The sequence below is a fragment of the Nesoenas mayeri genome (genome assembly GCF_963082525.1).
Source record: "Nesoenas mayeri genome assembly, chromosome: 1".
Classification (NCBI taxonomy): Eukaryota; Metazoa; Chordata; class Aves; order Columbiformes; family Columbidae; genus Nesoenas; species Nesoenas mayeri.
Window position 1 is genome coordinate 185,558,357 of NC_137541.1, and position 15,200 is coordinate 185,573,556.

Here is a 15,200-nt window from a genome sequence, read left to right on the forward strand (position 1 = left end):
GGTCGCTGCGTTGGAGCCTGCAGTGAATAGCAGTGACAGGGCTACCTGCCCGCCACGTGTGGCGGCAGCCTTCCTCACAGCTTAGCGCACTACAGATAATTTTAATGGTTTTAATCCCTTTAAGCTCACATTAGCGGGGGTACATGGTGCTACTCTTGACTGCAGTGTCATTGAGTGTGGGATTGATGTATCTGCAGGTGTCCTCTATCTTACCTTTCTGGAACAAAAGATGTATTTTCCTTGTACATGCGATGGCCTATTTTCTGTGGGACTGTTTTGAAAGACACTAATTATATCCCTGACCTCTGCTTTATTAATTGGGCGCTGCTGTTTTTCCTAATCAGTGTCACTTAGTTTCTTTGGCTTTGAAGTGCTAGCAAATGTTTATTTATTTGTTATATGCTGTGTTGATATTATATCATGCCTTTTTTGTGGTTATAGAAATAAATGTGGTTATAAGACAGAGTACTGGCACAGATGTAGGTGATCATTAACCTGGTTGTGGCTGTGTCTTTCTCTTAGAGCTGCAGAATGCATAAGGGTGGTCATAAAGAGTTTTGGTTGGGGTCACACATGTGGAACGGTATCCAGGTGTGTGTTTGCACTGTGTGTATACTTCTCATATTATGCTTTACCTTGTTTGGGATTTCTATGTTCATTCTTTCTAAACGCCTGGGTAGGGAAAGTAGGCAGGTGTTATCATTTTATTAGAAATGCCCAAACTGCCATTATGGAAAAGTGCTTGTAAGTAGTCTGCCTAAAATGAAGATGAGGGTATCTGGGGATAGCAATTGGGAATTAGTCAAATACCTGTCAGTAGAGTTGCCAGTTCTGACATGTCCAAGTGCTTTAAACATCAGTGTCTGGAGCTGTGCATTTATTTTCTGTTACTACATACCATGTTCCAGAGGAGAAAGCTGCAGTTGTTGTGAAATCCCATCCAGTCCCTGCTGCCACGTGTGGTAACAGGATGCAACCGGGAGCATGGCCAAACCCCTTTGGTGTCCAAAGTTTTTTTAGTCTTCTACAGCTGTGAGAAGAAAGTGTAGGAGACTATAAATCTACAGACCTAACTGCAGAATGTGGAGGACATAGATTAATGCCATTGACATGTGGTCACAGGAGACCCCTTTCTGTGCAGGAGAGACATGTGTAGCAACCATGTAGGAATAACATACAGTCTGTCCCATTATTATACTTTCTTGCGTGGAACAAGGGATGCATTACTGAAATCTTACAAAATGAATCCTCCTATGAAAGTATCTCCATGTTTGAAGGTGGCGTTTCATGGGTGGTGATCTGGGAAAGACTCTTGCTATGTCACCATCTGTAATGAAAAGCACAGAGAAACAGTGTAAAGTCCCTCTAGTAAGACTGAAGTGTTTCTGCATTTTTTTCCAGGTGACACTTCTTAACCATGTAACAGCACAGGACAAAAATGAAGTCAAACAAAATCACCCCCCCCCAAGAACAAAGGACCCAAAAAAACATGACCTGTTTGGGAGGAAATCCTGCCCTTCCACCTTCACACAGCTGCAGGTGGCCAATTGCCAGAATCTTCTAAATATGACTCTTTGACCTGAGGCTATGTGACGTGCTTTTTGTCCATGCTCTTATGTGACAACAGAACAGGTTTCTGAGCTGTAATCAGTGAATGCTACAATTGGGTGGCAAAGATAGCTATTTCATTAGCATTTGAAGCCTCTGAAGCTACAGCCAGATGTGTGGTTGTGTTGGTGAGTATTGTAGTACCAGGAACCCTTTTGAGAGAGAGATGTGGCTAAGGCTGTTTCATGAACAAGTGTGCTATCTGATGACAAACACTTTTGGGTGACCAACACTAGCTCTGAGGTAACCCCAAGCTCCATGTGCAGCATCTGCATCTGAATTTGTATCTCAAAGTCATTAGATGAGACAAACAAGATTGCCTTACATCAGCCAGTTGTACCAAAGGCAATTCTGCTACATCTGGAATTACCAATATTCTCTTTCCTCCTTAGCCTGCTCTCCCAGCCCCTGCAAACTTGATGGGATGGTTGGAAACCACAGCAAAGTGGGTACAAGCAGTGTAACTTCCCAGTAGACTTGCTCGTTTGGCTGAGTGTGGTCTAACTCAGCTTTGGACAAATGCTCCGTGGTGCCACTTGCCATGGTTATCACCGGCTGCTGCCATCTGGCTGCTAATGCTGAAGGAACCCTGAACAAGTGTGGTGGTGGACTTCTTGTCCTTTGCGTACTTTCCTAGGAGATTTTTTTCATAAGTTGTTTTTAGAATGGTGCGTGCCACTAAGGCTCCAAGAGAATGGTGATTTGAACGTCTGGACCTGTTGTAGAGTCCCCATACACAGACCTTGAGAGGCAGGTCTGGTGTCCTCTTTAACAGCATATGGAAATCTTAGGGTCTTTCCTTCTCTGCTGCAAAGCTTTTGCTTTGATGCTCTCTCCACAAAGGGACTATGCCAGTTCTTTGTCCTCCTGCAAGCTGTCAGTAATGTGACATGCTAAGATGCCTGGTGCCAGCCACCAGTGATGATGGCAGACGCCTCTCAGCAGTGATGTTAGCTGGTGGGTCTCTGAACTTCTACCAGTAATTGACCCTGATTTTCTTGCCAGGCATGTTCCTATTGCAGTTATCTTAGAGGGTCATGACAAAAGTAGTCTTGAGTGTCATATTCCCTGAAAGTTTCTCTTCAGCTTCTCAATCTGTTTCAGAATTTGTTTGGAGAGATCTGAGAACAACAGTCTAATACTGTTCCCCAATCTGCATTTGCAGCTATTTCAGTTGGTAGTAGTGCAAGCTGACTAGCAACATGTGTAAACTGTCCTCCTGGATGAGGTGTAGGAAGCAATGGACTGCTGAGAAGTCCTCTGAAAGAAAAATTGCTAGGCACTCGTTAGACTGTTAACTTTAATAGCAATGTTGATCTGTGTATGGTGGAAACAGTCTTGCTTTAATGGCCTCCCTCTTTGTTAGGGCTGCATTCGCCTCCAGAGGCCAACTCCTGCCGTAGTTACTGGTGAATCTCTTTTCTGAGATACCGTGGCACGCTTTATTGCGATACCACCAGCATATGCACCTTGATAGCAAATCTGCTTGTTTTTGTAAAATGTATCGACTGTTGCATCCATTCCTTGCTCTCCCTTTTGGTGGCTACCACAGCACTGTGGTTGTTGAACAGATGCATGAGAGGGTATGAGTGTGGGAGACACCATGGGCACTCATAGGTGTTTTTCCAAGGTTTGAGTCTTGCAGCTCCCTGGATACCCACAGATCCAGTTAGATTCCGGTTGGAAAGTTTCGCAGTGGGATTAAACAGAAGCTCTGCAGCAGGAGTTCTGCTCAGCTTCCCTCTCCCTTACGTGCTCCAGGGACCAGGGTGAGGGAGCACGACTGTATGGTCTCTCTTCAGTGAGTACAGGCCTAAAATGTCATCAGATTTAACAAAGCAACTGTGTTTTGGGGTGTTTGTCTTTTGTAAAACATCAAAACAATTTACTGAAAAAATAATTAAATACTTCAACTTTAATTGTAATAGTGGTATGATTTTTTTCATCAGTCAAGTTAAGTTGCATGTTTTAGTGTATCGCTTGGGTTTAAATGCAGTATTAGATATCAGCAGAGCTACTTGCACACAAGGATTAAATGGCTGAGACATTTATTTCTTTAATTGTTTAAAAGTGTAAAGCAGTTTGAGGTTTTTTTTGTTGCTTACAAGAGCAGCAAGAAGGGCATTCTTGCAGCAGTGCAGTTCAGCTCTGTAGGAAATGTTGGAAATGCAGCTGAATTATATAAATATGTAGGTTCAAATGAATCGTTTTCTTAGCTTCACGTGTTTCACTAGCTAGCATGTGCTCGTCACATTGCATTTAGCAGATATTGATTTTGCATATTTTGGCTCTTAAATCAGTGAGTAGTGACAAGCATAGCCACAATTCCCGGTCTGTATGCTGAAGCAGAGCATGAAGTCAGACCAAACAGGAGCGGAGGCTTCTCTGCACTTTATCTCAGGGGTGGAAACTCAATCCCAGATAACACCCCACAGGTGGCAGCAGCCCTGCTGCCGACCTGGCAACGTTTTGGTAAAACTCCAGCGGGGATGCTCTCAGAGTGATCTGGCAAGCGTCGCCATAGCATGGAAACCTGCTTCAAAATGCGGCTACTTGCTTTTTGCGTCATTCAGGCCAGGTTTTGGGAGGCTTTGCTCTGGAGTCCCGCTGAAAGCCATGGCTGGAGACATCTCGCAGCTGACAGCCGCGCTGCCAAGATCCTCTGCTGAAACTATACTTTTTTATCAGGTCATGTTTGCGTCTGGCAAGGATTTGTAGACACAACATCATTAACAGCAGTGCATATTTTCACAAGATTTACCTCTTCAACACTTTTTCCAAGTTAGTAAATCATAGCTTCTTTAATGTCCTGCTGGCTGCGTGAAAAACAGGAATTTATGTAACAAGCTCTGGGCCGCAAACCTTTTCCTGTTAGGAAAATTTTTTTTTCATTGCTGGCAGAGTTAGGAGACAGCTCTGTTACTCACAGAGTGACCTCAGATGGCCTCAGTACAATAACACCAGATTATAACATTTTTGATGACTAAGGAATAGCAGTGATTTCTTAAATATTTAACACTTCTGTTGCAGGAAGGGGGAACTGAGCCTTAGCATGGTATTCTCTCTCCCTGATGTTTTGTGTGTTTGATATGCCTATTTTGATAGAAAACAGTAAGCCTGAGCCAACTGGGTATGTTTACAAAATACAGTTTAAAAAAAAAAAATGAACTGGTGCAGGAGGCTTTCTAATCAACAGACGTGCAGAACAACTTTCTTGTGACATTTCTAGAGCTGGAGTTGTGTCAGATGAGGATTCAGCTGTGGCCCTTGAATGAAAACAATGGGCTGTGCCGGGCTGGCCTCATGAAGCTTCTCGGTTATCCCTTGTGTCCACGGGCAAGTCCAAAGATGGATTTTTTGGGCTTACCCTCCCGATGCGTTAGCTGTACCTGCTGAAAATAAAATTTCAAGGCCTTCCCTAACACCCTGTAGCTAGATAGAGGATGAGATTTTGATTGTGGCTTTACCTGCAGTGAAGAGATACACTCTTACGTTAACTAGCTAATATGAGAAAGACTGTCTTTCTTTCAAAACTGAATAAAGAAATGCTCGAATTGTCGCTAGTGTTTCTTTAACTGGGATAATTTGTTAAAAATGGTTCTTTGGAGGGGAAGGAGAAGGTGGAAAGACTTCTGAGATGAGGCACGTGGTTTGACTCTGTGCTATGCTGGTTGAACAGTGAGCGGTCATGAGGGCATGTTTTGCCGTCTTCTAAGGTCAAAGAGCACCACATGTCCCTGTTTGGGGTGAAGCTGCACTCGTTGGGGGGATAATCTCAGGACCCTGCTGTCTGTAAGGACTACAGGACTTTAACATCTCCTTGATGCCCTCATCTGCTGAAGGTCTCCTCTTTGACCCCAAGAGCAACCAAGTATTTCTGTGCACCCCTGCAGGTGGCCAGGCCTGGCTTTGGCCATTGGCTTTCCATGGTCCACAAGGTGTCATGGCCCTTGCAGGGAATTTGAGCCTATGTCTCTGTTTTGAGCCAGGTCCTATGAGTTGACTATTTTCACCTGGCATGCCCCCTTATAGTCTTTGCTCCTTTTCTTCTGTCAGCAGGATGTATAGGCAATGGGGAAAGATGTGCATCTTTGAGAAAGCAGATGTATGCAGGAAGACAGGTAGAGAAGGTGAAGGAAGACATTTATAGAGATTCTGGTGTCACAGGCAGTGCTCAGGGTTGGGAAATACAGCAAAAGCAGTCAGAGACCAGTGCAGTGGCTGTGTCGCTCATCCTCTGGTTTGCCTCGCAAAACGTGCAAAGCTCCATCGTCCTCTTGGTTTGGTGCCGTAGTGGTCCTTGGGGGTCAGGTTAAAAACTTAGAGAAGGTAGATGGGAGGAACAAGATAGGAAAACAGGAAAGACGGAACAGGGCTTTTGTGCATCTGGCAGCCATATACTGTTTTGAGACAATTGTCCTACTGGCCTGCTGGTCAAGACCAGCCTTACTACTGCTTTCTAGAAACAGTCTTTCTACTTTTGCTCCCTGAAATTTTTCTTTAGACAACCTGCTAAAAATGACTATGAATGGAAGGCAGCTGCTGCATCAGTGATTTACATCGAGGTCTAATTTCTGGTTTACCCATTTCATATGTTGTTTTGTGGTTCCCTCCTACTTGTTGTGTGTGAATTGCAGTCCTAGCACTGACTATGGGTCATAATGTAGTTTGTGCTACTGTCCCACCCTCTTACCAATGTCTATGCATCTATGGCTGGTTATTTCAGCACTCTTTGAACTTATGGCCTTTTAGCAATAAAGTAAAAATATAGGACAACTTTTCTGTTGATATAATGTTCTTTACATGCACTCAGCAGAAAATTACACAAGGAAAAAAATGTTTATCTACAGCTTGATAATGTGAAGGGTAGACTCTTGTTAACAGGTCAACCTGGGGGCCTAGGCTTTGGATTTTTGGATATTTTTTTTTCCTTTTTTTTTTTTTTTTTTTTGGTGTGTGTTTGTGTTTTTGTTTGTTTGTTTATATTTAAGAATAAAACATGAAACATTACTTGTGGCCGAGGAGATAATGAAAAGCTTCAGTACCTCTGGTCAGTCTTGGCTCAAGATAGCTTGTGCTCTCAGGTATTAGAAGAGTCCATTTTGTATATTAAAATATTGGTTTTGAAAGACAAAGATGATTTTATGACTGAGGGTTTAAATGTAATTTTGTCTATGCTGTTTGCTTTTCTCCCTTGTGATTTCTTAGACAATTTGTGATGTTTATTTATAAAAATTAGAACTTAATCCTCAAGTGGCTTTCTGTATGGGTTTTCTCACACAACACAAGTAATATAAGCCTCACTAATGCTGTGTGGCAACACTCACAGGCTGGCATGTTTGCAGGGTTTAGGGATATACATGATGAGGTGCCATTATAAGGACCATACAATAGGATCTAGCATTCCTGTGAATCTGATAATGAGATCATCATTCATCATTTTGGTCTTCTGGTATATTTTGTCTCTTTTATGAGGAATTTGTATTTCAAAACAACTCCTTCAGTATTTTATTTAACTTTTTTATAATCACAGAATCACAGAATCGACTGGGTTGGAAAAGACCTCAGAGATCATCGAGTCCAACCCTTGGTCCAACTCTAGTCTGTTTACTAGATCATGGCACTAAGTGCCATGTCCAACCTCACTTTAAAAACCTCCAGGGACGGCGAGTCCACCACCTCCCTGGGCAGGCCGTTCCAATGCCTGACTACTCTCTCTGTAAAGAATTTCTTCCTAATATCCAGCCTAAATTTCCTCTGGCAGAGTTTAAGCTCATGCCCCCTTGTCCTATTGCTGACTGCCTGGGAGAAGAGACCAATCCCCACCTGGCTATAACTTCCCTTCAGATAGTTATAGAGAGTGATGAGGTCACCTCTGAGCCTCCTCTTCTCCAGACTAAACAACCCCAGCTCCCATTTCATGATGATGCCATGCTTTCTAACAAAAATGTTTGCAAAGACGAATATTAGTATGCCATAAAACAAGCACGTTTTCTCCATTTCTTACACCTTATTTTATTTTTCAGAATTCAATCCGTCACAACCTGTCTCTGCACAGCAAGTTCATCAGAGTGCAGAATGAGGGAACAGGGAAGAGTTCCTGGTGGATGCTCAATCCTGAAGGAGGAAAGAGTGGCAAATCTCCTAGGAGGCGTGCGGCATCCATGGATAACAACAGCAAGTTTGCCAAAAGCAGAGGCAGAGCTGCCAAGAAAAAAGCATCCCTTCAGTCTGGTCAAGAGGGAAATGGTGACAGCCCCGGATCTCAGTTCTCAAAGTGGCCTGCAAGCCCCAGCTCTCACAGTAATGATGACTTTGATAACTGGAGTACCTTTCGACCTAGAACTAGCTCTAACGCTAGTACGATCAGTGGAAGACTTTCTCCTATTTTGCCAGAGCAAGATGATCTTGGAGATGGGGATGTGCACTCCATGGTATACCCATCATCAGCCACCAAAATGACTTCTACTCTACCCAGCCTTTCAGAGATGAGTAATTCTGAAAACATGGAAAATCTTTTGGATAACCTTAATCTCCTGTCACCGAATACATCAATGACTGTGTCAACCCAGTCTTCATCTGCTACCCTGATGCAGCAAACACCAGGTTACTCATTTGCATCCTCGACCACAAGTATAGGTTCACCAAATCCAGACTACAGGAAGTTTACGTATGCTCAAGCTAGCATGAACTCTTTGCCACAGATTCCTATGCAGACTCTTCAAGACAGTAAGTCAAGCTATGGATCGATGAGCCAATATAACTGTCCCGCAGGACTTCTGAAGGAGTTGCTGACTTCCGATTCTCCACCTCACAATGATATCTTGGCATCAGTAGACACTGGTGTTACCCAGGCTGGTGGCAGGGTGCTGGGCCAAAGTGTGCTGATGGTGGCTAACTCGGTGATGCCAGCTTATGGCAGTCAACCGCCCCACAACAAAATGATGAACCCCAACGCCCGGCCTCACCAAGGACATAACCAGCCAACACCTGCAGTTAATGGTCGTGCCTTGTCACACACAGTGAACACCATGTCACATACTTCAGGTCTAAATCGCTTGTCAACAGTGAAGACTTCGTTACAAGTGCCTCTGGGTCACCCGATGCAGATGAATGCTATGAACCCGTACGCCCCTGTTAACAGTTGCAATGGCTACGGAAGGGTGGGAATTGTTTCCCTTCACCAGGAGAAGCTTCCCAGTGACTTAGATGACATGTTAATTGAACGGTTGGACTGTGACATGGAGTCGATTATCCGTAATGACCTTATGGATGGAGAAACATTAGATTTTAACTTTGACAGTGTATTGCCTAACCAAAGTTTTCAGCACAGCGTAAAGACAACCACACACAGTTGGGTGTCAGGCTAGGATGTAGTAGGAGGTAAGCTGTGCTTTTTGTAATAACTCTGAAAAACAGCTAAAGGGAAAAGAGATGTCAAAATGCTTAAAATCTGGGTGGTCTTCTGTGTTGGCATGTCAGGTGCCTCTATTACAGTCAGTCACTTTCCAGTCCCTTATTAGTTTGTAAATCAAGTTTGCACTGGTGCATTGGGCTTGCCATCTACTTTTCTGTTACTTCATGTGGAGCACTAATGTTTTCCCTTTGATATTTTAAACAAAAACTTGCTGGTAACTAGCAATTAATGAGTACATTTTTTTTTCCACATTTAACTTATCTTAAAGCTAGTTTGAGCATATTTGAATAGATTTAATCTTTTGGTGTGAATGTTAATTTGCTCTTTTTGTTGTTTTATTTTATTATTTTTTTTTTCTTCTTAGGCTACGGTTAAATTCTCCAGACTTGTCTGACAGCAGGAACTGAGAAAAGCAGTACAAAGATGTCCTTCACCTTCCTTTTTAATTTTCTTGACAAAGCTGTGTGCATGCACTAGCTTATTTGGGGGGGTCTTTTTTTTCTTCCTTTTGTCAGAGTTGGCAGCAGACAGAGTATTTTCCTGTACAGGATGTTTGCCCAAAGTTTGCAGGTTATGTGCTGCTGTAGATAAGAACTGTGCCATTGGAAATTTCATTACTCTGAAGTGCCAAATTCACTACACCATATAATCACAGCAAAGACTCTTATTTACATCATGACGTGCTTTCGGTTTTGTACAGTATGATCTGTAGAAGAATAATTGTTTTTTAAGACTATCTGTTTTGGTCCAAGAAAAGTTTATAAACTTTTGTAAGAATACTGTGATGATCTCATGCCCTGAGTAAGTTTAACCTTCGTTGATGTTACCTGTGTTCTTATGAATTTAAATAACTGTGGACTTGCCTTGCAGCAGTATGAACTGCAGTATTTTACTCAAAATTGCCACACATTTCATATGGGAACAGAATAGCCTGTTAAATATTGTCCTACTAAACTCACTGATTATTCAGAGGAAACAGTAGGTTAAATGCCATTTGATAAGTTACCTGTATTCATGTAAATTTATGCAAGAATATTTCTGGATTTCATTGTCAGACTAATGATTTTGTTGTTGGACTTAAGATAATTTTTGGAATATTTTCCAAGGTATTTTTCTTATAATTAAAGTCTACTTTTGTTACATAGACAACTTAAAAAAAAAAATCTGAGATCTGGCAGCATTCGTAACCTCTTCATTTTGTACAGTATTTTAACTGGATTAAGTACATGTTTTATAAATTTCCCTAGCACTGGGGAGTGCTAATAAAGGAAAAGCTTAATAAGTATCTTGAATATAAAGTATTTCTGTCCCTTTTTTTGTTGTGTGATGTATAAATATAGACAACTTTATGTTTAGGAAATATTTAATCGGTTTTATATATGCATTTTTAGAAATGTCATCTGCTTCTACTATCATTTTAACTCTTGACTACCACAAAGTGTTAAGTATTCATTGTTAGATGCTTGTACAATGCTTCACATTTATATTTATTTCATGGAGGTCTCATAATGTTTGTCCACTCAAGAGCATGACCTTTTGGAGAAAACCCATAATTTTAGAAAAATGAATGACACAATTGTCATTTGTCTCAATTAGCACTAGTTTTAGGGCCTGTCAGTGTTTCTGTTGTAATGCAGTATGTTTGAAGAGGCAAAAGTGCTAGTTTTGAGTGGGAGGCTAAAACTTTTGTGACCCATTATTACAGGGTAAAATGTTACTTTCTTCATAAATAAGAAGGGTAAAGTAAGTGGCGAAGTTATACAAATACATGAGCTTTAGGGTAGGGCAGAGCATTTATGACAGAGGCCTTGTTCCTGTGCAACAATCTGCTCTTGTTGGAGCAGGCCCACTGACAGCTACCTGAGCATTTTCAGGATTGGGTCTTGGATTAAATGTTTTCTGATTATTTTTTTGTAATTGCATGATGCAGTTTTCATGGATGTGTGGATAATGGGTCTCAACTGTGTTGTCACTGGTTGCTGCACATCATTTGTGTTATGGGAATCCTTGGAGCTTGTTTGTGCGCTGACAGGAGGAGCAGTTTATACGCTAGGGCTGGCTGTGGTGAAGAAGGGGAGAAATAAATATTTTTCACTGATTTTTGTTTTGTGTACGTAGCCCACAACTGGAAAAATGTTCTAATTGAAACGTATCTTCCCTGTAGTGATGGCATATGGTGGAAAAAGAAATGGGATGTGCCAAGAAAATGAAGTTTAGTATCAAGCCATATATTTAATGATCTTATTATGACTTTCCTAAGGCTCTGCAGTGTATTTATTGATGTGCTAGCATTTAGCTCCCTGTTGGGCTTAAATCGCTACTAATTACAGCTGGTTCTACTTTTTTAGATATCCTATTACAGTTGTCAGCAGTTCCAGAAGCTGATGTTAAGCTGTCCTGGATACAGGATCTCCCCTAGCGTGAAATTGGTCTTTGAACTTCTCTTGAGCAAAATGAAACATTCTCGGTGCTGAAGCCTCAATGAAGCAGTCTGCTTTGACAGAGAAATTTCTCTAGTAGCATCTTTGTCATCAAATTCATAGTCTCTGAAACGTGATGGTAAATCCTGGCAGTGGAGCAAGCAGAGGGCTCCTGTGGGTTTCTGAAGATGCTTCTTTCTGCTGCATGTGCAAAAATATTTACTCCCAAACAGGCACTGATATACATAGGCCAACGTAGTTGTAAAACTCACCTCTGCATGCAAAGAAAGCAGTAGTTAATGCTTTAGTTAATGCACTATAGCAGTAGTGCTATAGGGGTTGCAGCTGAACATGCTACATTTAACAATATACCTCCTTTTTATTATTTACTGCTACTGTATAACTTCCCGAACACATATATTTTCTTCATTTCCTTTTATAACTATGAAAAACATAAATGTAGCCGTTCCTTAATTACAACAGTCTGTAGGCAGCCCCTTTTAATTATTGCAAGAAAGCAGTTGTAGATAATCAGAGGTTTGGGCTATGTAGTCTCTTTTGGTTTTTTTAATGATGCCATTCTAATATTTTGCAAATGTAATTCTAGAATACTGTGAAGTCTGGTGAAGGGGCATGTTGTCTGCCTTGAAAACAAACATTATGTGACCTCTAATAATAAATCCTTTTTCAGTAAAAGTACCGAGTTTCTGGAGTAACTTAGTTTGTCAGAATTGTTGTAAATGATTGGTTTGTGAATTGTGCAGATGATCTTACCTATGCAGCCTTGTTTTTGACTTTTATCTGGTTTGTACTGTTATTAAAAGTTTATTGTATTATAGAGCTGTTCAGATATTTTAAATATAAAGATGTATTGTTTCCATAATATAGCTATATGATATATGTTTAGGTAGTAGATGCATTAATTGGAAAGCTCTGCTTTGATAAGCTGACAATTTACCTACACTTATAAGCAAAAGTCATATTGCTTATTATTGGCTTAAGTCAACAGAGCATCCCTAAGAAGAGAAGTTCAAATTGGACCAATTATAAAACAGTATAAAATTTGCACTTGTTAAACCACTGGATGTATGTTAGTACTTTTTTATTTTTTTACTGATTTGAAATTCCTATTTTCATTATGAAATTGCTAGGATCCTTAATTTATGACTGATTTTAAATAAGGTATTCTCATTATTATTATTATTTTGGTAATCATAATGTAAAATGCAGCATGGTTTATGCAAGCAAAAGGCAAATTACTTGGCATTAAAACTGGTCTCCTTTTTGAGGGTGTTCCACAAACCAGCAATATTGTGAGAGATTGACATGTACATACTGCTAGTTCTACTTGCGAGTGGTATGACAGCTCTTCAACGCTTCACCGCTCCGACTTAGTCACATTGCAGAATTAAAATTCATACGTGGATATTTTCAGAAAAAGTGCCTGATGTACCTCTACAGACACACAAGAACAATCCCTGACAGTTTGTTGTATAAAGCCATAAATGTATATAAATAATGTTTAAAAGGTTTTGTGTCCTTTCTTGTATACGGAGAATGAGATTTGTACCGGGATTCTACTTGTGATTAGTAATCCTTCCACGCAGACGTTGTTGTAATCACTTTCCTTACCATGTAATCTTTTTAATGATGATGATGATCCCATTTGGACAATCCTGATGGCATTAGCAATTTTATACAGAAAAATACCTCATGGTACCAAGTCTTGCCTGGCAAGGTGATACCATATTAATGAGCAAACACTAACTGCAGAATAGTTAACAATTTTTCCATTACCTGGTATAAAGGAATTTCTCTCTCTTGGCATTGCTTCTGGAATTGGAAACCTAGCAGGTACGGGAACCTAATAGGGCTGTGTTACCAGTGTTTTATCACAAAATTGTGTGCTAAAAGTAACTTGTTTACAAGTCTTTGAGACTAAACGCAAGAAGAATCCATGCCTGACTCTTAGGGCTCGCGAGAGATGTTTGTGTAGAGACGCTTTGTTACTGGAAGCTGCATTAGGCGGCATCAGACCATGTTGCCAGTGCTTCAGCAAGCCTAGTTCAGAGAAAATTACAGAAAAAGTCCTGAAATCCTTTCCAAATGGGTATTTGTAAGTATAAGCTCTTAATAAAATTGCTATGACATGAGATGGTAATTACTGTATCAGAATGTTATGTAATACATTGTTAAAGAAGAAAGGAAAAAAAAGGACGCTAACATCCATCAAACTGCAGGAAAGAATTAGTCTTTAGTCCAAATTACACGTTAGATCCTAATGCTATTAAATGTGGGAGGGAGACGGCTCTGGAGAGACATTTTTCTCTTCCCTCTGCTCTTCCTGTTAAAGCGAGGCAGTTTGCAAAGTCCTCTTGGCCCTCTTCTTTCTCATTTTTGCCTTTTGCCTTCCTTTGCCACTCCTGCCTTCCTGAAGTACGTACCTTTTTCTCAGAATAAGAGAACATATGGGCTATATAGACCAACCTTCCTGGACATATGGGCTATATAGACCAACCTGGATGGTGCTACTCCTTTCGCAGCCATGCTTTACGCTGCAGCGCAGGAGCACTGATGTGAGTAGGGAGAACAGAGATGCCTATTTTTTTTTTTTTACTTTTTATTTTTTATTTAAATTTAGATTGTGTTTCAAAACAGAGCTGGAAGAAAGGAGGAGAGGCTGCCAAAACAGAGAGCCAATAACACCCACGCCACAGTAGTCTTGTGAGGCCTGGCTCCCTGCTTGCCTGCAGGTGGGGAGGGAGAGGGGTGGCAGAGAGCAGGCTTTTAATGAATTGCTGGCAAAAATGCCAGCTTGATCTTAAAGCGAGCAGAGGTAGACCTAAAGTGCATGAAAGAACACAAGAGTATCGTTGCACATACAAATAGGACCATTTGAAGACATTTAAAAAGTAGTTTTCCCTTGTACTTTGCAGTTCCATCTTTGTTTCAGCTCTTCTTCAGTGTATGTTTTGGAGGTTTTTTGCACACTAGAGGAAAAATGAGAATATCTTTGCTGATGTTTTGAAAAGCCTGACTTCTGGAATGGGAAGGTTGTAAGAGCCAAAGATACTCTCCTTGGGTGTTTGCAAAGCCGTTGTTTGAAAGGATGCGCATCTAATTGGTACATGACTAGGTACTGCTGTCGGAAGAGAGTCAAAGCTTGTCTCTTGGGAAGGGACCGGCTAGCAACTTCTGCCAATCTGGCAACAAGGGATTTGAATCTGCTGATCAAGCACAGAAACCTCAAAGCATTCTTGTGCTCTGAGTCAGTTCTGCATCAATGTAATAAACATGTTTTTGTGCAGAAACATCCGTGATTATGTCACGTCAGTTGATAATCCAATTAAAAGTACAAATAGCATTAAATGTTGCGGCCATTTACTGTCAAGCTGGTGTGCAAAAATGGGTTTTGTGAAGACCCGGAGAAGGAAGAACTTGCACTGAGCAGTGCCTGTGGTCATGCCCACTGCTGGAATTGCATGCAAATCCCTGTTCATTACCTAGTGATGTTTTACCTCAGGTAATGTTCTGGCATGTGCCAAAATGATAGCTAAAATGAGGAGGCAGGGACAGTACTCCATCGTATTTTATTTTATGTTTTTCTACTTGCTGTTGGACCCTGGGGCATTCAGAAATTTTGCATGTATTTTTTGCAAGTAAACTTCTTGCGTGGGTGTTTATCACTGAGATGATGGGAAAAGGCATGAGGTCTTTGTGCAATACATCTGGAGGAGCGCTGCAGGAAGCTTCTG

The 15,200-nt window shown here is 41.1% G+C and overlaps 1 protein-coding gene across 1 annotated transcript in view; it reads left to right on the plus strand.

The window, feature by feature from the left end:
- FOXO1 (forkhead box O1) overlaps positions 1 to 13,533 on the plus strand; it is a 66,325-nt gene extending 52,792 nt beyond the window's left edge. Inside the window, 2 exon segments of the mRNA XM_080351738.1 lie at positions 7,635 to 8,991; positions 9,390 to 13,533. Of these exon segments, the coding sequence (XP_080207864.1) occupies positions 7,635 to 8,978 (1,344 nt within the window). The 3' untranslated portion in view covers positions 8,979 to 8,991; positions 9,390 to 13,533.
- The last annotated feature ends 1,667 nt before the right edge of the window (positions 13,534 to 15,200 follow it).